This window comes from Talpa occidentalis, unplaced genomic scaffold (assembly GCF_014898055.3).
Source record: "Talpa occidentalis isolate TD23 unplaced genomic scaffold, MPIMG_talOcc4v2.1 talOcc4.3, whole genome shotgun sequence".
Lineage (NCBI taxonomy): Eukaryota > Metazoa > Chordata > Mammalia > Eulipotyphla > Talpidae > Talpa > Talpa occidentalis.
Genome location: NW_023603184.1, coordinates 92311905 through 92335226, shown reverse-complemented (window position 1 = coordinate 92335226; position 23322 = coordinate 92311905). Strand labels below are relative to the sequence as shown.

General features: G+C 34.8%; 1 protein-coding gene across 17 annotated transcripts in view; it reads left to right on the top strand.

Annotated features, from left to right (window-relative positions):
• Positions 1–23322, top strand: part of BAZ2B (bromodomain adjacent to zinc finger domain 2B) — a 294239-nt gene that overhangs the window by 179513 nt on the left and 91404 nt on the right. For all 17 annotated transcript variants that reach the window (XM_054699766.1, XM_054699765.1, XM_054699764.1 and 14 more), the window contains one exon: positions 10915–11055. In XM_054699766.1, coding sequence (XP_054555741.1) covers positions 10917–11055 — 139 coding nt within the window. In that variant the 5' untranslated portion in view covers positions 10915–10916. The remainder of the gene's footprint in view (positions 1–10914; positions 11056–23322) is intronic.

Sequence of the window (23322 nt, the reverse complement as noted above, 5' to 3'; positions counted from 1 at the left end):
GATTTGCATTTACCTGATTACAAGTGATGTTGAACCTTTTTTTCATATGCCTGTTGGCCATTTGCATATCCTCTTTGGAGAAGTTTCTTTTTAGCTCTTCTTCCCATTTTTTTTTTTAATTTTTTTTTTTTTAATAGAGGCATGTTTATTTCTTTATTTATTTGTTTTGTTTGTTTGTTCTGTTTACACATGCACTGGGTACAGTCAGAAGCGCGGGAGGGTGAGAGGATTCACCAGAGCCAAAGCGGGGAGCAGAGCAGGCAGAAGGACCGAAGTACACTGCTGAGGGGAGCAGCGGGCGGCAGGAGAGGTCTGCGCGCCATGTGGGACCCGCCTCAGGTGGCCAGGGAGCAGCCGGGGATCGAACCGGCGCCGCAGAGGCCGCGGGCAGCTTCGTAACCCAGCGCTCAACCGCTGCGCCACCGGGGAGGCCCTCTTCTTCCCATTTTTGACTGGATTATTTACTTTGTTTTTGTTGAGTCTCATCAGCTCTTTGTAGTTTTTTGTGATTAATCCTTTATCATTAGTGTTGTGTGCAAACATTTTCTCCCAGTTGGCGTGGATTCTCTTTGTTTTGGTTATTGTCTCTTTTGTTGTACAGAAGCTCTTTAATTTGATGTAGTCCCAGCTGTTTATCTTTGCCTTTGCTATCATTGCTTTGTGTGATGTGTCTGTAAAGATGTCTTTGAGGTGCATGTCATATAGTGTTTCGCCTATATTTCCTTTTATATGTTTTATGGTTTCAGGTCTTATGTCTTGTTCTTTAATCCATTTTGAGTTGGTTTTCGTGTATGGTATGAGGTAGTAGTCAAGATTCATTCTTTTACATGCAGTGACTCAGTTTTCCCAGCACCATTTATTGAACAAACTTTCTTTGCTCCATTGCATATTCTTTGCTCCTTTGTCAAAGATTAGTTGACTGTAAATCTGTGGGTTTATTTCTGGATTTTCTGTTTGGTTCCATTGGTCTGTGTGTCTGTTCTTGTTCCAGTACCATGCAGTTTTGATTATTATGGCTTTGTAGTATAGTTTGAAATCTGGGCATGTGATGCCTCCATTTCCTTCTCTCTTTTTTTTTTTTTTTTTTTTTTTCAGGAGTGCTTTGGCTATTCGGGGGTTTTGGTAGCTCCATATGAATTTCATCAATATTTGTTCTATTTCTCTGAAGAATGTCATTGGAATTTTTATTTGAATAGCATTGAATCTATAAATTGCTTTTGGTAGGATGACCATTTTGATAATGTTAATTCTTCCAATCCATGATGTCTTTCCATTTCTTCGTGTCTTCTTCTATTTCTTTTCAGTGTTTTATAGTTTTTTTTTTGTATTAGTCCTTTACCTCTTTTGTAGGTTTATTCCCAAGTATTTTATTTTTTTTTATTTCAATAATAGAAGGGGTGTTTTTTTTATTTCTTTTTCTTCAGATTTATTGTTTCTGTATAGGAAGGCTACTGATTTTTTTTTTTTTTTTTTGGCTACTGATTTTTGAGTGTTGATTTTGTATCCTGCCACTTTACTAAACTGATTGATTTTGTAATTAGTTTTTCTGTGGAGTTTTTGGGGTCTCTATGTATATTATCATATCATCTGTGAATAGTGATAGTTTGACTTCTTCCTTCCCTATTTGGATTCCTTGTATGTCTTTCTCTTGTCTTATTGCTCTGTCTAGGACTTCTAGTATTATATTGAAAGGCAGTGGTGTGAGTGGATATCCTTGTCTTGTTCCAGATCTTAATGGAAATGCTTTCAGCTTTCACCATTGAGAATGATATTGACTATGGTCTTGTCATATATGGCCTTTATGATGTTGAGGTATGCTCCTTGTATCCCGAGGATTTCAAGGGCCTTTATCATAAATGGGTGTTGTACTTTGTCAAAAGCTTTCTCAGCAGCTACTGATATTATCATACAGTTTTTACATTTCTTTTTGTTGATGTGTTGGATTACATTGATTGGTTTTCAGATGTTGAACCATCCTTGTGTCCCTGGAATAAATCCTACTTGGTTGTGGTGAATTATCTTATGGGTACATCACTGGATTCTGATAGCTAAAATTTTATTGAGGATTTTTGCATCAGTGTTCATTAGAGAGATTGGCCTGTAGTTTTCTTTTTTTGTGTTGTCCTTGTTCGGTTTGGGTATGAGTATAATGTTGGCTTCATAGAACGTGTTTGGTATTATCCCTTCCTTCTCAATGTTTTGGAAGTTTGTGAAGGATAGGCACTAATTCATTTCTGAATGTTTGGTAGAATTCATTTGTAAATCCATCTGGTCCTGGGCTTTTGTTTTGGGGGAGGGTTTTGATTACATTTTCAATTTTACTGCATGTAATTGGTCTGTTTAGGTGTTTTATTTCTTCTTTATCTAGCTTTGGGTGACTGTAAAGTTGTAGGAATTTGTCCATCTCTTCTAGATCGTTGAGCTTGTTTGCATATAACTGTTCATAGTAGTTTCTGATTATTATTTTGATTTCTGCTGTGTCTTAACAGATTTCTTTAGAGATTGATAAGCATGTCAGGAAAAATGTCATACTTGTGACTATGAAAAATATCTATAATCCCTAATTATGTTTTATATTCAGCTCATCCAGTCAAAATTATTGAGCACATAGTATGCACGAGGCTAAGGGGGCAGAGGGAGGGACTCTGTGGTGCCTATCAATGATTTCATAGTCTACCTTAAGTATAACTGCAATGTAATTAAAAGATTTAGGCAAGGAAGTGACATTATCTAATTTTCAAATGTGTAACAGTGATTGCTCTGTGAACATTCGATTTTAGCTGGGAGGATGGCAGTACTGGGATGATTTTGTAAATAAGATCAGTTAGGAATGATACTACTCAACTAGACTATAGAGTAGGGGACAGCAAACTTATTTGTTCTTATTAAAGACTCAGGCAGTAAGTATTTTAGGCTTTGCAGGCCTTACCGTCTCTTATTTCAATTATTATATCCTACCACTGCAAATACTGCAAATATAGCCATAGATAAAACAAAAACAAGTAAAACTTGATTTGCCAAAAATTGGCACCCTGCCCACAAGCCATATTTTGCATACCCCTTATTTCTAGAGGAAAATGGTAAATGGTGGATCTATTTAAGATTACAGTGGAGGGCCTCCCCTGGTGGTGCAGTGGTTGAGTCTGGGCTGGGAGGCTGCCTGCAGCCTCTGAAGTGCCGGTTCCATCCCCAGCTGCCGGCAAGGGTCCCACATGGTGCGCAGACCTCTCCTGCCGCACCCGCTGCTCCCCTCAGCAGTGTATTTCGTCTGCCTGTTCTGTTCCCTGCTCTGGCTCTGGTGAATTTTCTCACCCTCCTGCACTTCTGTCCCCAGTGCTTGTATAAATAAATAAATAAATCTTAAAAAAAAAAAGATTGCAGTGAAAGTAAAATTGAGACCTTTTGACAGTTAATTGGTTGTGGTAGGTCACGAGAGTGAACATGTACATACTCATCCCCCTTCAGAGGACATCTGGGCCTTGTGTTACATGTGGGGTTTGTCTTATGAATTAGTCTCTTATATTAAAGAAACTATTACCCAATTTTCACATCTGATTTATGTTTGCATTCCTGCAGCCAAATTGATGCCAACTTTTACAAACAGTTGTCTTTATCTCCTGGTTGATTTCTTTATATTTTTCATAAACTTCCTTTCTGACAGTGCCTTAGACTCATTTGACTAAATTTTGCTTGACTTTCATGCCCTTATTTTGGGTAGTTGTGTCTCAGCACTCAAAGTTGCCTAATGATATGTCACAGAAATAAATGTGGAGCACTATAGACTGGAATGAGTGAAATTATGAAAGCAGGTAGAAAAATGGAAACTATGTATATAGACAATTTCATTTTAAGAATCTCAGTTGAAATCAATTATAAATCAGAGGCATACTGCAGGGGAGGAGGAGGGAGAGGTATCAGAGGGAGGGAGGGAGGAGCACAGGGGACTGAGGTGATGATGCATGGGTGCATTGGTGAAGAAAACTCTATGGGGACTACACCTGAGGGGGTGGGGGGAAGCAAATATTGTTAAAAATTAAGAATGATGTATAAAAAATAAAAAAATCTAAAAAGAATCTCAATTGAAATAAGAGCAAAAAAAAATAAGATGGCAAAATGGGGGTGAGTAGTCAAAGAGTGTCTTAGATTTTAAAGATAGGAGATAACTGAGATGTCAGTAGAGTAGAGATGCAGGAAAGAGAAGGAATGACCAGTAAAGTCTCTGACAAGTGTGAAAAGGTAGTGTCAGAAAATGAAGGAACATTAAATTCCCTTTTAATGGGAACGAAGGAGAAGATGAGTATAATGCCATTAGATTTTAGATTTTCTAGAAGGAAGAAAAATATTTTTGTACAGTGTTGTATTTTCATCATTTAGGTTCCTCTAGCCCTATTGGAGGGTTCCAAATTACTATCAGTAGAGTCATCCATTCTACTCCATAGTTACCTTTTTTTATTCCTATTCTTTTTTTTATGGGAAAAAGCAGGAAATAGATACGTAATAATGTACATCACTTATAAACTCCCAAGAAGATGATTGATTCAGCATGTTAGGATCTGGAATTTGGGGTTTGGAATTAAGGAGATAATACTCTGTGAGAGAATGAGATCTAATTCTGGGCTGCATTCTACAGTAGCTTCAAATTAGGAATAAAGATGAGAGGAGTGAAGTGCCTCCTATGTAAGGTTGACTTAGATTCTAAAGTCACTGTAAATAATGTTGACCATGTTATTGAGAAGTGATATTAGACAGATATCCTTTAGAATAGTGGTTTACAGACTTTTTTTTGAACAGTGGGTCCCATTCTTCAAACAAAATCTCACATGGAATCCCAATAAACAAAGCAGATAAAAGAATATAAATGCAGGTAGCGTATGAGCTACAGCCATATCTTTTACCTGTTACCATCCTTGTCATCTTCCAAGGCAGCTAAAGGTACCCTAAACCTTTGCAGAACATTTTGAAAGGTAATTTCTAGCACCAAGAACCCTTTAGAAATCTTTCTTCTTTTAAAATTAAAGCAACTCATTAACACCAGCACATGGTAAATTATTTAAGTAGTAGAAAAAGACATACAGTGAAAAATAATTTCCCCATCCTTGATTCAGTTCCCCAGTTCCTTTACCTAGAAGTGAAGGAGTGAACCGTTTTTGTTTTTTTGTTTTCATTTTTTTTAATACTTTTTTTTCCAGAAACAGTCTCAAAATTCAAGCATAAGAATGTATTCCCTTTTTTCTTTATCACACACCTGAACTTGCTATTTATATTTTCCCCTGTTTTACTCTTCATTTAACACATTAGCTAGTATAGAGCTACTTCATTCTTTCATAACAACTGCACAGTATTTTCTTAAGATGTACCATAATTTAGCAATCCCCCCTTTTTTTAAAGATTTATTGGGCCTCCCCTGGTGGCACAGCGGTTGAGCCCTGGGCTGCGAGGCTGCCCACAGCCTCTGCAGCGCCGGTTTGTTCCCCAGCCGCCGGTGAGGGTCCCACAAAAAAAAAAAAAGATTTATTTATTTATGCATACAAGAACTGGGGTACAGGCCAGAGGTGTGGTGACTGAGAGGATTCACCAGAGACAGAGTGGGGAGCAGAACAGGTAGACTGACTGAAATATACTGCTGAGGGTAGCAGTAGGTGAGTCAGGATAGGTCTGCTGCGCCATGTGGGTTAGCTCCCAGCCAGGGAGCTTTATTTCATCAGTGTGTTATGCATCAGCCTCAGTCACTATACACAAATGTTATAAATTCCATTTAATTTTAATTGTCTCCAGAGCAAAGTTTTAGTTTTTTTTTCCCTTTATTGCTTGTTCTTTGGGACTCCTTGCATTTGTAGATCAAAGGATCAACTAGGGCCTCCCTTGGTGGCGTAGGCAGTTGAGCGCTTCACTGTGAAGCTGTCCGCAGCCTCTGCAGCGCCGGTGGCTTGCGAGGGTCCCACATGGCGCAGCAGACCTCTCCTGTCGTGCCCGCCGCTCCCCTCAGCAGTGTATTTCATCAGTCTGCCTGTTCTGTTCCCTGCTCTGTCTCTGGTGAATCCTCTTGCCCTCCGGTGCATCTGGCCTGTACCCCGATTCTTCTATAAGTAAATAAATAAATCTTTAAAAAAAAAAGAAAGGATCAACTAACTATATATTTATTTCCCTTTTTATTCATCTAGCTTTTCTATCCTTTTTACAAATTTCTAAGTCAAATCAATATTTAAAATTCCACATTTGTTAAATCTTACTTACATCTTTCATATTCTTTTTACATCTTTTTCTTATAGCTTAAAATAACCTTTTCCTCACTAATATAATTGCAAAGCAATACTTAATCCTTTGGATGGAAAAGGTATACCCTGAATAGATTATTTACTGAGCAGTATGAAAATGAGTTCTTTACTCTCGGATAATTTTCTCATCATTCAGACTCTTGAGGTATAAATAAGACAGGAGTAAATCTTTAAGATATTTAACAGAAATCTGATATTTACCAAAGTACACAGTTGGAGATAGAACTTAGGCCAGTGAAATGATGGAGGGTAAGGAAAACAGTGAAATGATGGAGGGTAAGGAATTATATTGTTAAATATTTTAATGCAATGTGAAGTTCTTCCCACCCCCCGACACCCCCCCACCCCCCGCAGCCCCCTTAACCATCAAGTTGATAAAACTGTGAGAGGGATTTGAGGGCCAGATCATTCAGTCTTACTATTTTTCAGATAAGGGGACTTGTACTCAGGGGTTGGTTATCTGAGACTTGCTCCAGATCCCAGGCTGTAGCACAGGGCACCTGATTGCCAGCATGCTTTTGTTTGGGAATGTAATTGTTTAATTACTTACAGAGGTAGTTAAAATGTGTAAAGCAACAGGAAATTGATCCATTTTGTACACTCATATTTAAACCACAATACTTAATACATACTTAATGACTTGAAATAACTTTCTGAAAAACAGGTAAATAAATATTTTGTAAAAAGAATTCTTTCCCTATGGACATATTACATTTTGTTTTTAAATATATTGAGGTATTTGTATTTGTTGCTTGATTTTGTTTTGATACTTTATATCCTGAAACCATATTATTTGTTTAAATGTTCAGTTATCTGGAGGTTATCTAAAGAAAGATTTACATAAAAGTCATTGTTAGAGGTTTCAGAAAATACTGGACTTGTAAATTTCTATTTAGTGGTCTTACTAAAGTAAAAGGAGCAACAAAGTTACTGTCTCTTCACATTCATCCCAAGTGTTGTTTTTCACTTGTTACATTCTAAAGGAAAAGTAAGGGTTTGCCCAAACTACTTTTGTTCCTTAAATTCCCACAGAGAACCTTTGGTATTACATAGATAAAGACACACATCCAGGGGAAATATTTTTATGTCTACTTTCTGAATCTTAAGTCTATTCTTTAGCTGTAGTTTCAATACTAAATCATGCAACTGTAACACAGGGCAGCTGATCATGATCATGTTTACCTTTCTCAGCCAGATGCCTTGCCCCTTCCTGTTTGTACCTGTTCAGTTTTACACCTAGCAGCTGTCAGTGTTCATACACTCTATGATTACACAGAAAGGAACGTTTCATAAGCATGAATTTAAACAGTATTATCATTAACAACTGATATTTGAATCTTTTTGTAGTATATCATTGTGCAGGGAAGAAATTGTGGTAATTCTGATTTCTGACAGAATTGTTAGAGGTAAATATCATCTTAGTAAAATACAGTAAGTTCACATTACCCAGAATGAGCATGTATAATGATATGTGCTAATTGCATATCATGCATGATCTGTTTTAAACAATTAGGATAAACTGTAAAATAAGAAATTCTAGACCTGGGCTGACACAAAAGATAGGTGGACTATAATTTGATCACATATTGCAGTCATTTTAAGTTATCACAAACAGCTTGAATCAGCTATTATAATAGTTATATGGAATTCCTACTTCACAGAAATTTTTGGGTAATTGAATTCCATTTCCCACAATACAATTTTTGATGCTTGAGATCAGGATTTCCTAACCTTTGCACTACTAACATCTTGGGTCAGGTAATTCTCTGTGTGTAGGAGGTCCTGTGCATTATAGTGTGTTTAGCAGCATCCCTGGACTGTATCTCCTCAAAGCCAGGGCACCCACTCAGTGTGACAATAAAAAATGTCTCTAAACATTGTCAAAAGGTTCCTAGTGAATGGGGAGGTACTGTAAGTCACTACTGGTTGAGAACTGCTCAGATCATGGGAAAGATATAATGAATCAAACTGTTTACAATGCCTCATTATCTTCTGCTCCCATCTTTCATATCAACACATTTCTTTTTTTGTAGTATTGTATGTTCATTTTCAGTTGAAGTAATCTTCCCTACCTTGTGACTTTATAAATAACTCTGAAGTTATTCATTTTAAACTATACTCTCATAAATGACCTTAACCCTGAAAGACGTACCTACTGATTAATATTATTCTATACTTGAGTGTGTTATGGGTGGGAGAATAATGTTATTATTATAGTTCATTCATTTTGATCAATGATATCTGGCTGTTTGGAGCCGAAAAGAATTAGTGGTTTGATGTGAAATGAAGAGTCAGATTGGAGGCAGTTACAGTAGTACAGTTATCATATCTGGATGTTTCTGGCTTAATAGAAATCTCAACTAGTTGGTTCTTAAATATCTGAATCACTTTTACTTTAATGAATGTGTTTTTTTCTTAAATGAGCTGAAAAGAAAGGTTTCTACCAATTTTTATGTATTATGCTTGAATAACTAATAGCATTTCATGTGATTGTAGAGCAATTATAATTTTCAGCAGAAAATTAACATATTAATTTTAATCTGTATTTGTGTTTCATTTTATTTTGAAAGTTCTAAGATCAAATATCTTACCATTGGCACTTACATAATGAGGCATTTATTTTTAATTCTTAACACAAAATCTCTGCTTTTAAAAAATGTAATACCTCACCTAGCATGAACATAACCTATAAATAGATATAACTGAAATATTTACTTGAAATGAATAATCTGAAGATACTTTTTACTGCCACACATGGATAATTACACACCAAATGTTCATTTATTAAAAATAATAGCTGACGGGCCTCCCCGGTGGCGCAGCAGTTGAGCGCTGGGTTGTGAAGCTGCCTGCGGCCTCTGCGGCGCCGGTTCGATCCCCGGCTGCTCCCCGGCCACCAGAGGAGGGTCCCACATGGCGCGCAGACCTCTCCTGCCGCCCGCTGCTTCCCTCAGCAGTGTACTTCGGTCCTTCTGCCTGCTCTGCTCCCCACTCCGGCTCTGGTGAATCCTCTCACCCTCCCGTGCTTCTGACTGTACCCAGTGCATGTATAAACAAAACACACAAATAAATAAATAAATAAATAAAACATGCCTCTATTAAAAAAAAAAAATTAAAAAAAAAAATAATAGCTGACAATTATTGTATGCTAGGTACTCAGCACTTTACATGCATTATTTCATTTAATCCTCCCAACTTCATCTCAGTATTACTCATGAGGAAATTGAAAATTCACTGAAATTACATAATTTATATAAGTCATAGATAATAAGTTCTAGAAAATTTTTGAACCTAGGTGATGATTAAGACACCATGTAACCTCTACCTTAATTTCTTCACAGTGTAGGTTTACTTTCTTCAACCACAAGCATATATATATGTATATATAGAGAGAGAGGGAGAAAGAGAGAGCAAGCACTTTCTTTCAGACTTCATGTATTTTTGGTTTTATTGGCTTTTTATTTGAAATAATTTTACTTAGTTACAAAACAATGCAGAAATTTTCCATATTCCCAGCTTCCCCTAATTTTGATAATTTATGTAACATAGTATAATTATAAAATTATGAGTAAGAAAATTAATATTAGTATAATACTATTAACTAAATTACAAACCTGGCTTTTACCTTTTAAATTGATTTCTAGAATTGCTTCCAGAGCTATGCTTATTAGCAGGTAAAAATAATGAAGTCTGATATCAGTAATATTTAACTTAAAAAGAAAAATTTTAACAATCAATTCTTATTAGTTCAAGCATGCAGCACCATCTCAGAGTAAGCAGCAACAGCTAGACTGGATTTGTAAATTTCTTTAGAATGAAAAGAAGGATCATATAAGATAAATTTGGGTAATTGACCAGACTTGTGGTTACTAGAATTCCCATAAAGCATGAACAAAATTTAGAAACTTAGGACCATTGTAAAAGAGCTGTACTTTACCTACAAGGAGAACAGTCAATCATCTAGAAGCTTTTACTGGCCAAAGGGTTAAGTCTTTTCTCATTGAAATGAACAAAAAAACCAAGAGTAAAGAAAAATTGTATCTTTACTGAATCTTAAAAAAAAGTTCCTAAACTCACGGTGCTAGCTCTAATTCTAGTCTTTCTTATTGCCAGATTAAACCTGACTTTTGTAAAAAATCTATGGTGTATTTATTTTTTGGGGGGGACTCACAATATTAGGGAATACAAGATCAAATTTTTGAATGCCTGAGATCTACAAGCATACTGATATCTAGATTTAGAAGATAAGAGTTGCAGTTCATTTAAACATGGTGGTCTTTTCTTTGACACATTAAGTTAATGTAGATATTATAAGAAAATAGATGATGTAGTGATTCAGGAAGAATAACAAGTTAATATGTTAATTTTCCTACGGTGGCAACACCCATTATTTTGAAAAAGGAAACCGTGCATGCCTTTGGAAGAAGATTTGTTTTACTTAAATTTAAGCTTATTTCATAAATTGGTGGCTTTGATTGTTTATTATTCCGTATTTTATCTTTCTGAAAGTGTGTATTTCTAAAATTATTACATAATTTAAAAAAATTACTAAATTGTTGACTTATTTTATATATATATTTAATTCTTTTGAACAATTTCACTGTCGACTGCTGAGCATTAACATTTTTCTCCCTCGCAGATATGGAGTCTGGAGAACGGTTACCATCCTCAACAGCCTCCACCACAACATCATCTTCATCTTCTGTACCTTCTGTGGTTTCATCAAAAGGTGGCCTTTCCACTGGAGCTCCTTCGCTTAGCTCTACAATCAACCCATGTGGTGAATATTCTTTATTAATTTTCTTTCAAATGCTATTGCTTTACTAATTTGAGTTCATGGGTGTTTGTTTTTTTTAAATGAATGATGAATAAAATGTCCTTATTAGCTCCATTGACTTGTTAAACAAAGGCTAGGTTAAATATCTAGTCTTGTTGCATTTTCTGGATTTTGTCAGCACGTGGGGGTAGCACTAGTTATGTCGTGCTTTTCATGTTTATTAGACCCTCTCTTTAGAGTTTCATTTTAATGTCATAATTGGTTGGACCATTTAAATTAATACACTAGTTCAGGCAAAATCTTTTAAAATAATTGGCCCAAGAAGTGGATAGTGAAGAAATACACAGTTGTCCCTGGTGGTAAAATTAGTGCCCTGCTGGTAAAATGATCCTTTGCCCTAAATTTGCATTCAGTATTTGAAATGACCTTCACCAAACTCCAAATACCCTAGTTCACAGCAAATAAAAAATCATTTCCTTGATGGAAAGTTTAGAGTGTAACCTCTCTCTTAAATATAAATTTTATACTGTTTTAAGAGAGAGCTTTATTTCAGAAATGAAAATATCCTCAATTTTGATTATTTATATAAAAGGCATACTTGTGCCCAAGACAAGGATTGATAAAGTACATCTTTTTGCTTTTGTTAAATCTAAACTAGATTAATTCATTCCTTTATCATTTGGAAGTTTTTTAACATCAAGTATTCTTTATCTTATAGGTTATTTCTTATGTGATTAAGAAGTAGAACTAAGTGATATTTTACTTTTTTAAAATTTGGGTTTATAATTTTGGACAAATGAAATGCATACATACAGAATGCTTGCTAATGGAATACCATCACAAATTGTTAAATATCTAGTTGTTTAATTATTTTGATTTTTTTCCAAATCAATGACGTGAAAAGGATGCCATTACTTTTTTGTTGTTATTGTTTTATCAGGAAATTTTTCCACTTTTTTATTTTAGTGATCACAAAATAGCCAAAATAGCATTACCTCAAATATATATGTGTGTGTGTGTGTGTGTGTGTGTGTGTATAAATATATGTATAATTCCTATTCTTCTGCACCCTGTACAGTCAATAATTCATTCATTCAACTTTATCCTAACTTACCTTACAAATAGTATTGTGATGGGAATATATAGAATGGTGAATGCATTTGATGATATGTTGTATTCAAAAACAGTGATAACATGACTGACACTTTACCTTAAACAGCTTTATCTAAATGATTGCACACAGTTGTATTTTTCTAATTATTTTTTTCCTGTTTTTCACAACTCTTCTTTCCTTTGTTGTCAGCCCCTTTGAGTATGTTCTCATTTACTCACTTACTTTGTATGTACTTTAAATTAGTCTTTTGAAATACATATATATTATGGAGAAATGGCCTTTTTAAAATGTTGAGGGTTTTAATAGCATCCTTGTGTACAAAACCTTGAGTTTTCTGGTATTGTGCTCTCTCCTGTTTCTCACTTAGTTTTCTGAATTGGTAAAACATGCATTTTTTACAATTCAGATTAGTCACATGTTGGCAATGATTTTTTCCTAGTGGTAGTTAGGCATTTTGGAGAGGTGGGGTAAATTGGGTTGCTGAATGACATCAGAAATGTCCTTGTCTAGAAAGGAATTAGCCTTTATTATTTGTTTGCCAATTTAATAGGCTGTATTTATTTTTGAGATGCTTACATGTAAGGAAAGTATAGTTAATGTCTATATTTATTTAGGATTATCACATCCTACGTTGTACCTACAGTACTATCTAGGTAATGTGTTTTTTGTTTTTAACTGTTGCAGTTGTTATGGCTTATAGTTAAAATAAAGCCTGCATTTCCTTTACAGACATAGGTTACTTAGAAAATAGATGTCCTATTTAACTCAGTTCATCTCTTCTCTAGTTTGAGTCATGATTTTAATCTATTTATTACTTGACAATTCTTTTCATTTTAAAATAAAATTGTAGTGTGTTAATGAGCCAGACTTCTTTATCTTAAACAATTGGATCTCCTCGGATTTTTTTTAAATACATGTAGAGAGATGACAAAATTGAAGTTTCATCTTTAGAATGTCAATACCTCAAGACATTTTTAATGATCCCTTTGTGGACATTCTGATGTTTTAAGCAGTTATTTCAGTAGACCTCTCTCTCTCTCTCTCTCTCTCTCTCTCTCTCTCTCTCTCCTTCATTAATGGTGTGTCTGTAGGAATTCCTCTGAGTTACAAAGAGTGTAATTCAAACCTGCTTTCAAACTTTGAATGATCAACTAATTTCTTTTGAATCAGTACCTGTCAGGGTCTGGGTTTATATCTGCCTACAATAGCCTTTTGTTGTTATGGAGGCTTGCAGAAGACATGAGACTCCCACATCAGAGATTTTAATACTTAAACATGCAACAGATAGCAAGAGCATCATGTTGTCATTGGCTCTCTATGCCTCCTAAGTCCCCCAGGGAAAGCTGGAGGGGCCTACTTGGATTTTATTCATGCAGTGGGTTTGTGTCAGATAATACTGAGCTTGGGAAATTAAATGCTTCTATGGTAAATGAAAGCAAACTCCCCCTTTGTCTGGAAGAAAATGGTGCTTACTATAAATGCAACGTTGAGAAATGACTCAGTTAAGGAGTTGCCAAGGCCATGCATTCTTGATATATCCAGCAGTACCATGTAGGAACCTTGGATAATTACCTCTAACAACACATTTTTAATTTTATTATAGTAACTTGGGCAGAAAAATAACACTGCAATAGAAAGATTGATTAAGCCATTTGCAAATATGATAATATGGATGATTTCAGAGCATGACTGTTGAATTGACTTGCTTAAGGAAATTACCTCTGGTTCAGTCTGGATACCACTCTCCAAGTCCCTAGAATCCGTGGATCATGCTACCTCAGCTGCATTCATTGATCAGAAATCACTGATGTAACTGACTCCAAGACTATTTGCTCTCTCTGCTATATGTACATCAGCAAAAAGTATAGTTAATGTACTCACAGTCTGCATACTTAAGTATTTCTTCCCAAATACATCTAGTAGGCACAATCTAAATATTATTCAGAATCCTGGCTCCAAGATAGGTAAATTTCTTTTAGCAACCCAATTTCTGTGTTAGATACACTAAAAGGAGGTTGGACCAAATACTAAAGTGAGCTCGATATCTACCCATTTGAGCTCATTTGGTGATAGCCCAGCCCTCCCTGGCATATCTCTCCTTGTCTGAATTGTATTTGATCTATACATATGGTTTTTATTCCAATTTTCACAGTCTTTTTTTAAAAAAATAGAATTTCATTAGTGTATCTAATAGTCTATATATACTTTCTACAAATCTCCTTTGATATATGGTTCTATGTAACACTGTAATTAAACCAAATAGAATAAATGCTTAACATATGATGATAGGACTCTAAACTGTTATAGACAGTAGCAAATATCCTTCACAAAGTTTATAAAGACTTTATTCCTTCTATACTGTATCATTAATTTTACTCTACTTATTGGAACATGACCTTCAACTTAAAAGCTTGACCTTAATGTCTACAATCCTAAGAAATGACAGACCAAAACTCTCCTTTTACCCCTAAATACTCTTCGGTTATTGCCATTTTTTTTTGCCTTTCTTCTCAATCAAACGTCTCGTAAGATGTAGCTGCACATACTTTCTCCTTTTCCTCATCTTTCATGTGTGTCTTAACTCACATCAATATCACTTACTTTATCCTCATCTCAGCCTCTCAGCAGAATTGACACGTTGACCACTTATACTTTCTTGAAAATCGTGTACTCTCGTGTTCTATAATACCACTTCTGGTTTCTCTCTTTAGTTCTTTGAATATGCCTGCTTAGTTTTGAGTTTGTGTGTGCAGCAGATTCCTTTACTCGTAAGGGTTGCATATTTCAGGTCTTTGTCCGGAGGCCTCTTATCTCCTGTATCTTTGTTTACATGAAGACTCTGTCTGAACTTTCTTTTTGAGCTCCAGAATGTACATATTTTACTTAGGTTTTCATAAGCATCTCAAACTTAACAAACTTAACATATCTAAAACCAAGCTATTGGTTCGGTATAAATAAATAAATTGTAGCAATATTGCCCTAATCTGAAGCAATCCATTGTCCATCACCAGGAAAATGATCAAAAATTGTACCAGAACTATTCAGTAGAAAGCTACCAAATCATATAATGAAATAAACTATAATTCACACAGTGGTATGTACACACTAACAATCTAATATTTCTCCAAAACTTATTTATGTAACATTCTTCCTTATTTGACTAAATAATTCCATAAAAATCCACTGAATAACTCAAGCCATAAATACAATAATCATGGTAGACTGTCACTCTCACATCCAAATCCTGTTGATTCTATGTTTAAAATAATGCTTGAGTCTGTACACTTTATGTCTCCACTACATCTATTCTATATATACTAAAATCTCAACTGTAGTCTTAGTTTACTCTAAACTGGCCTTTTCATTCCATGCTGTACTTGCTTTAATCTATTTTTCTCATAATAGAGTGAAGCTGATTATGCAAACTCTATTAGTTTTTTTTAAATTTAGGTAAAACTTACATATAGTGAAATTCACCACTTTAAGTTTATGTGGATAGTTTGGTGGGTTTTGTATGGATTGCTTCATAAGTTTTGACAAAATTATGTAGTCATGTAATTTCTAGATTATGAAACATTTTCATAATAAATTTTATGAAGTCAGATACTTCTTCCATCCCCACTCCTGGTTAATCAGTGATCTGCTTTCTGTCACTGTTGTTCACCTTTTCCAGAATTTTATGTAAGACATATAAATGAAATGATATATACTTTTGTGTCTGATTTCTATCACTTAGCATAATGCTTTTGAGGCTTATCTATACCATGTGTGTGTTATGTTTATTCCATTATTTTACTTGGTATTATTCTACTGAATGGCTATGCTACAATTTATCATTTACCTGTTGATGGACATTGGATTATTTCAATTTGGGGCATAAATGAATATTCAAGTAATGAGCCCTTGTATGCATAGGTGCTTTTATTTCTTTTGGACAAATATCTAAAAGTAGAATTTCTTAATAATATGGTGCGTTTTTATAAAAATCAACAGATATTTTTCAAAAGTGGTTGTAATATTTGGTCTCCTCTACCAGCACTCTATAGAGTTCTAGTTGCTCTATATCCTAGCTAGTCCTTGTTATTATCAGTCATTTTAATTTTAACCATTCTAGTGGATAGAGTGTTACCTCATTTTGATTTTAATTTATATTCCCTTAAAAACTAATGGCATTGAGGGGCCTCCCCCGTGGCGCAGCCGTTGAGCACTGGGTTGCAAAGCTGCCTGCAGCCTCTGCAGCTCCAGCTAGATCCCCGGCCACTAGGGAGGGTCCCACATGGGGCGCAGACCTCTCCTACTGCCCACTGCTCCCCTCAGCAGTGTACTTTGATCCTTCTGCCTGTTCTGCTCTCTGCTCTGGCTCTGGTGAATTCCCTCACCCTCTCCAAAATTCTGACTGTACCCAGTGCTTGTATAAATAAATCTTGGAAAAAAAAAAAAAAAACAACTAATGGCATTGAGCAAGTTTATTTGCTTACCATATGTCTTCTTTGGTAATATTTTTTCAAATATCTTGTCCATTTTCAAAAACTGAATTTTCTTCCTACCCAGTCTCTTTTTACTTCTTTTCCCATCTTCAATGAAATTGCACCTTTAGTATGATGTTGTATAGAGGCAATAAGACATCTTTTCTTTGTTTCTAATCTCAAGGAAAATGTAGTCATTATTTGTTTAATAAGTATGATATTAGTTGTATATTTTTGGTAGAAGCCTCTTATAAAATTGAAGAAATTCTCTTCTATTCCTACTTTCCTGAGAGTTTTTAAAGTATGAATTGGTACTAAATGTTAACAATGATTTTTCTGGGTTGAGATTATCAAATAGGTTTTCATTTGTACTTCACTAATACTGTGAATTACATTATTTTATGTTACACCAAACTTAATTTCAGGCATTTATCCCACTTGGTCATGATCTGCTATTCTTTTAAAATATTACTGAATTAGCGGTGAGCGCTGGGTTGCGAAGCTGCCCGCAGCCTCTGCGGCGCCGGTTCGATTCCCGGCTGCTCCCGGAGGAGGGTCCCACATGGTGCGCAGACCTCTCCTGCCGCCCGCTGCTCCCCTCAGCAGTGTACTTCGGTCCTTCTGCCTGCTCTGCTCCCTGCTCTGGCTCTGGTGAATTCTCTCACCCTCCCGCGCTTCTGACTGTACCCAGTGCATGTATAAACGAAACAAACGAACAAATAAATAAATAAATAAAAAAACATGCCTCTATAAAAAAAAAAAAAAAAAATATTACTGAATTTGATGTGCAAAATTTTGTTAAAGAACTTTACATCCATGTTCATGAGGGATACTGGTCAACAGGTTGGTTTTTTTTTTTTCCTCCCTTGTTATTTCCTTGCTGGAGGTAAGTTGGGAAGTTTAGCACCTCTCATATTTTAAAAGAATTTGTATAAAACTGGCATTATTTTTTTCCCTAAATGTTTGTTAGAATCCTCTGGTAAAATTATCTGGGCTTTGGAAGATGCTCTTTAAGTTGTTTTTGGAAGATATTAAATCATGAGTTCAACTTTTAAAATAAAGATATAACTGTTCAGATTATCTTCTGTTTTTTGAGTTAACTTTATTTTTAATGTCTCTCAAGGAATTTTTCCATTTCATCAAAATCTTTGAATTTATGCAGATGAAATTCTTCCAGATAGTATCTTAATGATATAGGAATTATAGCGATGTCTTCTCTTTGATTGTTGATAGTAATATGTGTCTTGTCTCTTTTGTCTGTGTGATTAGAGGTTGATAAGCTTATTGATCTTTTTGACAAACCAGCTTTTGGTTTCATTTGCTTTTCTTAATTTTCTGTTTTATTGATTTGAGCTTGTATGTTTATTATTTCCTTGTTTTTCCATGGGTGTGATTTCCTGTCCATCCCCCTCCACTTCTTAAAGAAAAGCTTAGATTATTTATTTACGACCTTTCTTCTATGTGCATTCTACTGTTATGAAATTTTTTTTAATTACCAGTATATTTGCATTGCACGCATTTTGACATATTGTCATTTCATTATCATGCTTGTAAAAAATGCTTTCTTGTGTAATTTATTATTTTAAACACAGCAATTGGCTATTTAAATTCTTTTTTGATGTCCATTTTACTTTCACTATACTCAAAAAACATACTGAGGATAATCTGTGCTCTATTTTTGCTTTCTACTGCTTCTTTCTTAGATTGACACCTAGTGTGGGGCTTCTCAGTGCCTGTGAAAATTGTTGGTCAACTGAGTACTTAGGCAGATAGGAGTTGTTAACTTCTGTGCTTTCTTGCTTTTATCCCTTCCTAGTTTCCAGCCCCACTGCTACCTTTGGACTTCGCACTCTAGCACTTCAGGCTTTCTGCTGTCTAAGCTATCTCAGTAAAGGAATGCACTCAGTTAAGAAATACATCAAACTGAACAGATCTGCTGTATCTAGCTTGGTCTTTCATGAGTAGTTTTTTTGTTTTTTTTTTTTAACTGTTTTTGCTAGTTATTTTGTAATGGCTCGAAGAGTTCTTACTCATTGTACACAATGTACTTGTAGCTAGAAGTTGGATGATTTCTGCTGTGACTTTGTTTACTGCCACGATTTCCCCTTTAAATTTCCTGATGTTTTCTCAGCTCTGGATTCTGACCTCTGGCACCTTTAGTTGATAAGCCTGTTAGTTTTTCTACCATTATTTTTTGCAGTTTTAACTGTGAGTCTTGGGCAGCATTCTCCAGACTAGAAAGCCACAAAGTAATTCTCATTACCATCTTTCCAAATTAAACTATTCCCTAACTTTTCTCTGCTGTTGGATGTTTTCCAGGCATTGTAGTTTTGTTTTTGTTGTTTTTAACTTCAATGTTGATAATTCTTTTTTGTGGGTGATTTATGTGACCACTTCATTATAACACCGTTACCTGAAGTTATTGTTGTCTCCACTTCCCCCAAACACAAATTTTTATTTATGCTCTTAATTTCCTATAAAGCACTTCTTCACAATTTTTAATTTTTCATTTGGTGTTGTCCTGCTTATTTGTCCCCCCGCCCCTTAATATTTATTTATTTATTTAAGCACTGGGTACAGTCAGAAGTGCAGGAGGGTGAGAGAATTCACCAGAGCCAGAGGGGGAACAGAACAGGCAGACTGACAAAATACACTGCTGAGGGGAGCAGCGGGTATGGCAGAAGTCTGTGCGCCATGTGGGACCTTCGCTGAGGGCCGGGGGTCAAACCTGCGCTGCAGTGGCTGCGGGCAGCTTTGCAACCCAGAGCTCAACTGCTGCGCCATGGGGGAGGCTGTCTTTTTTTTTTTTAAGATTTACTTATTCATGCATACAAGAACCCGGGGTACAGGCCAGATGCGCGGGAGGTTGAGAGGATTTACCAGAGACAGAGCAGGGAACAGAACAGGCAGACTGACTGAAATACACTGCTGAGGGGAGCAGCAGGGAGACAGGAGAGGTCTGCGGCTCCATGTGGGATTCTCGCCAGGTGGCCAGGAACAAACCTGCTCTACAGAGGCTGTGGACAGCTTCACAGCGCTGCGCTCAACCCGTCTGCACCACCAGGGGAGGCCCTATTTGTCCCTTTTTTAAATTTAAAGGGCAGGGGCTTCATCGGTTTTCTTTTATCAAGATGTATCCAGTCTCTACCTGGCAGGAAATATTAATAGTCAGGAAACAAATGAAGAAAGAAAGAGAAGATGAATTTGTTGGGCTAGGACTTGAATTAGATGATAAATGAACTCTAGTAAGTTTTCAATGTTGTGCTTTGCTCTGGTGATACCCAGTGACTATGCAAATTTTATATGCATTATAAACCACAGGGTAAAAGAATCTTAAAGATTATTAATGAGGATCTTTAAATGTACTTACATTAAATACTAATGTAGTACTAAATGTATTTACATTAAACACTGATTAAATCTATTTTAAAATGTGCCAAAATGCATTTGAAAGCCCTGAAAGGCCAAAGTTTTTACATAATTAAGACTTGTTTTGTAAAACCTAGCTATAAAATTAACCAGAGCTTAAGTTTACAGTTATTAGAGAATCATGAAAGCGAGATAAGCCTGTGTTTGAAGGTTTGGGTAGAAAGCCAAAGTTTCATTTTAGTTTGTTTTTATTAATGTATGAACTATTATTAGTTGTATATTTAGTTGAGTTGTTTAGATTATAGGTATCCACAAGCCATAAATGTGCTCAAATGTCTGGTTCTCTACCCGTCCGCTAATGGGAATGATTTTATTTAATGAGACATCTGATCACAAGGTGCCATATATTTTTTAAACATCATTTTACCAAACTTTCATTAGTAGAACTTTGTAGTTTTAATTTTAGCAGTAAAGTACTAAAGAAAGGCAATGTCTTCTTCAGTGAAATATTCTTAAACATAAACCCAGTGTTAGGGGTTGAATAGTGTTTTCCCTCAAAAAAAAAAAGTTGGACCCCTAGCTGCCAGTATCTCAGAATGTAACATTATTTGGAGATGGGATCCTTACAAAGGTAATAAAATTAAAATGAGATAATGTAGTTAAAAATGAGATTATTGGAATGGGCTTTAATCCAGTATGACTGGTAACCTAATAAAAGACAAATTTGGACACAGTCGTGCAGAGGAAGGTTGAGGTTTCCAAAAACTAGGAGAGAAGCATGGAAAAGCTCATTCCTAGTGCCTTCAGAGGGAACATAACCTTGCCACCACTTTGATTTCAGACTTGTAGCTTCCGGAACTATGAGACAATAAATTTTTATTGTTCTGAGCTATCCAGTTTGTGGTATTTTGTTATGGAAAGCTCTAGCAACTTAACATAGCCAGTATGTCTTTCAAAGCTGATTTTAATAATTTTTATTCACTAGGAGAAAACTAGGTTTTTTTATTTAATGAAATATAAGTAAAACAAGATTTAAGAGATTGTTTTTACAACTATCTTTTTTTCTATTTCATTATTAAAGTACAGCTATATCTGACAAAAATACATGTTTATGAAACATTATGTATTTTTAGCTTTTTAATCGATGAACTCTCAGACCTTTCATTAGCACTAACAAATGCTTATTACAAAAAAGGGACTTTTTTGTCTTTTAAGAACAATAGTTTGTCTGACGATTGATATATGATTTGCTGTACTGAATCACAAGCTTGTTCACCATGTCCTCTTTTCTTCCCAAGGTTTTTTATTACCTAGGCATTTAATGATTTGTTTTCTAATGAAAGAACTTTCTGAGGGAAAATAGTAACTTTACATAAAATCCTGGCAGATACCAAGTTAATGAAGTGATAAAAGTTAATATCACCTGTACTATATAACAATAATCTGGAACCCAGATATGTTATACTGAGAGCACATTGGGTATCCTTTCCAAAAATATATAGCTTCTTCTAACCATGAGAATGCTTCAGACAAACCCAAATCGAAGGATAATTTACAAAATATTTGACTAGTACTTTTCAGTATATTATAGTGGTAAAAGACAAGAGTAAGGAACTTTACAGATTGGAGAAAGTTAAGAAGACACAGCAACTAAATGTAATGTGACATCCTGGGTTGGATCTTAGAATAGAGAAATGACACAGTGGGAAATTGATGAAATCTGAATAGATTTTATTTGAGATCATCAGGGTTAATTTCTTTAAAACTGGTTTTGAAATTTGTTTTTTGTCAGGTAAGATGCTAACATAAGCAGAGTTTGGGACTTTGTATTATTTTTTATAATTCTTCTAAATCAATCTCAAAATAAAGAATTTAATCTCCAGTTTATACATATTTTAAAAGGTAAAATATAAAAATTAACTGACTGAAAAAGTTATGAGGATGGAAGAATAAAATGAAGAGAAGGAATGTTTGTCATTTTATCATAGAAATTTTTCTGTTCCATAATCAAATTTCAAGTATATAGAATTTGTAACTTTTGAGCTTCAGAGTATTTAACATTAATATATTTAAGAATTTTAATATGTGAGCCAGTAATTTGAGCATTTCTTTAATATACATTAATTTTGATAAAACTTTGGTTGTTAATTACTTCTAGTGTTAAAATACTCATATAACTTTTACATGAAGGTATTTTTAATGATTAGCCATATATTTCAAGTTGTATACTAGAAACTGGTTTCCAGATTAACTTTAAAAAAATTTTCCCTACAATCTTAAAAACTAAAAACAAGAATTTAAAGACATGTTGCAGTTTATTTAGCATTAAAAGATTAAAGACACAAAAAGCAACATGTGGAATTCTGTTATAGTAAACATTCTCCTAAATATTTTAAAAGATTAAATTCCTGACCTTATTTACTACAATTTTTTAAAAGTTGTTTTTAAGATTTTTCCTCATTGATAGAAGAGTTTGTTCTCTTATAATTGAGGGTTAAGGCATTATTATATTTCATTTTAGTGGAAGAAAACCCTTATTGTATTGTGATATGGAATTCAGCACTACTAACAAACACTTGCAGATACCATGTCGTGTTACTGAGCCTCTGGTTTTTTATCTGTTTTTAATAATTTATATGTACATTGACTAGTAGAATTTGAAAGCTGCTAAGAAACTGTACAGTTTTTTATAATGTAGTTTAAAAACTTAGGCATTAAAGATATGTGTTAATTTTTATTATGCACAATGTACATATTGTTACCTATCACTTAAAATAGAAACTAGAAGTTGCGTCCATAATATTTAAAATGTTTGAATGTTAATCTCTATTCAAAAAATAATTGTGGTCTTCTAAATGTATTCTTTTATGATACACTTTATCTGTTGGCATATGCTTTCTCTGAGTAAAATTTAGTAAGTTTTAATCACAATGGGTTTTTATTTGGGAGCGTCTTCTGACATCAGATATATTATTCTAGAAAAAAGGTTATTTCTCCAAAAGTAGAGCATTTTAATATCCCAATAATTTTACTTTGTAGTCATAAGATTAATGTGGCCTATTTGACTTGTGTTGTATTTTGAGTCATGTAAGAAGATATTCTGTTTATTTATTAATGCAGAATATGCTTTGTTTTAAGTGTCATTATACCATTCACTGAGTCATTACCCATCTAAGATTTAAAATTCCCTTGTGAACGGTAGCTTGAAATTTCAAGATAATTGGAGAAGGCTAAGGGCATTGTCCTGGCAAAGGAACTAAGGGTATAATCAAAGCAGCATCCCCTATTGTATAAGAAGAATAAAACTGCAACATAGATGTC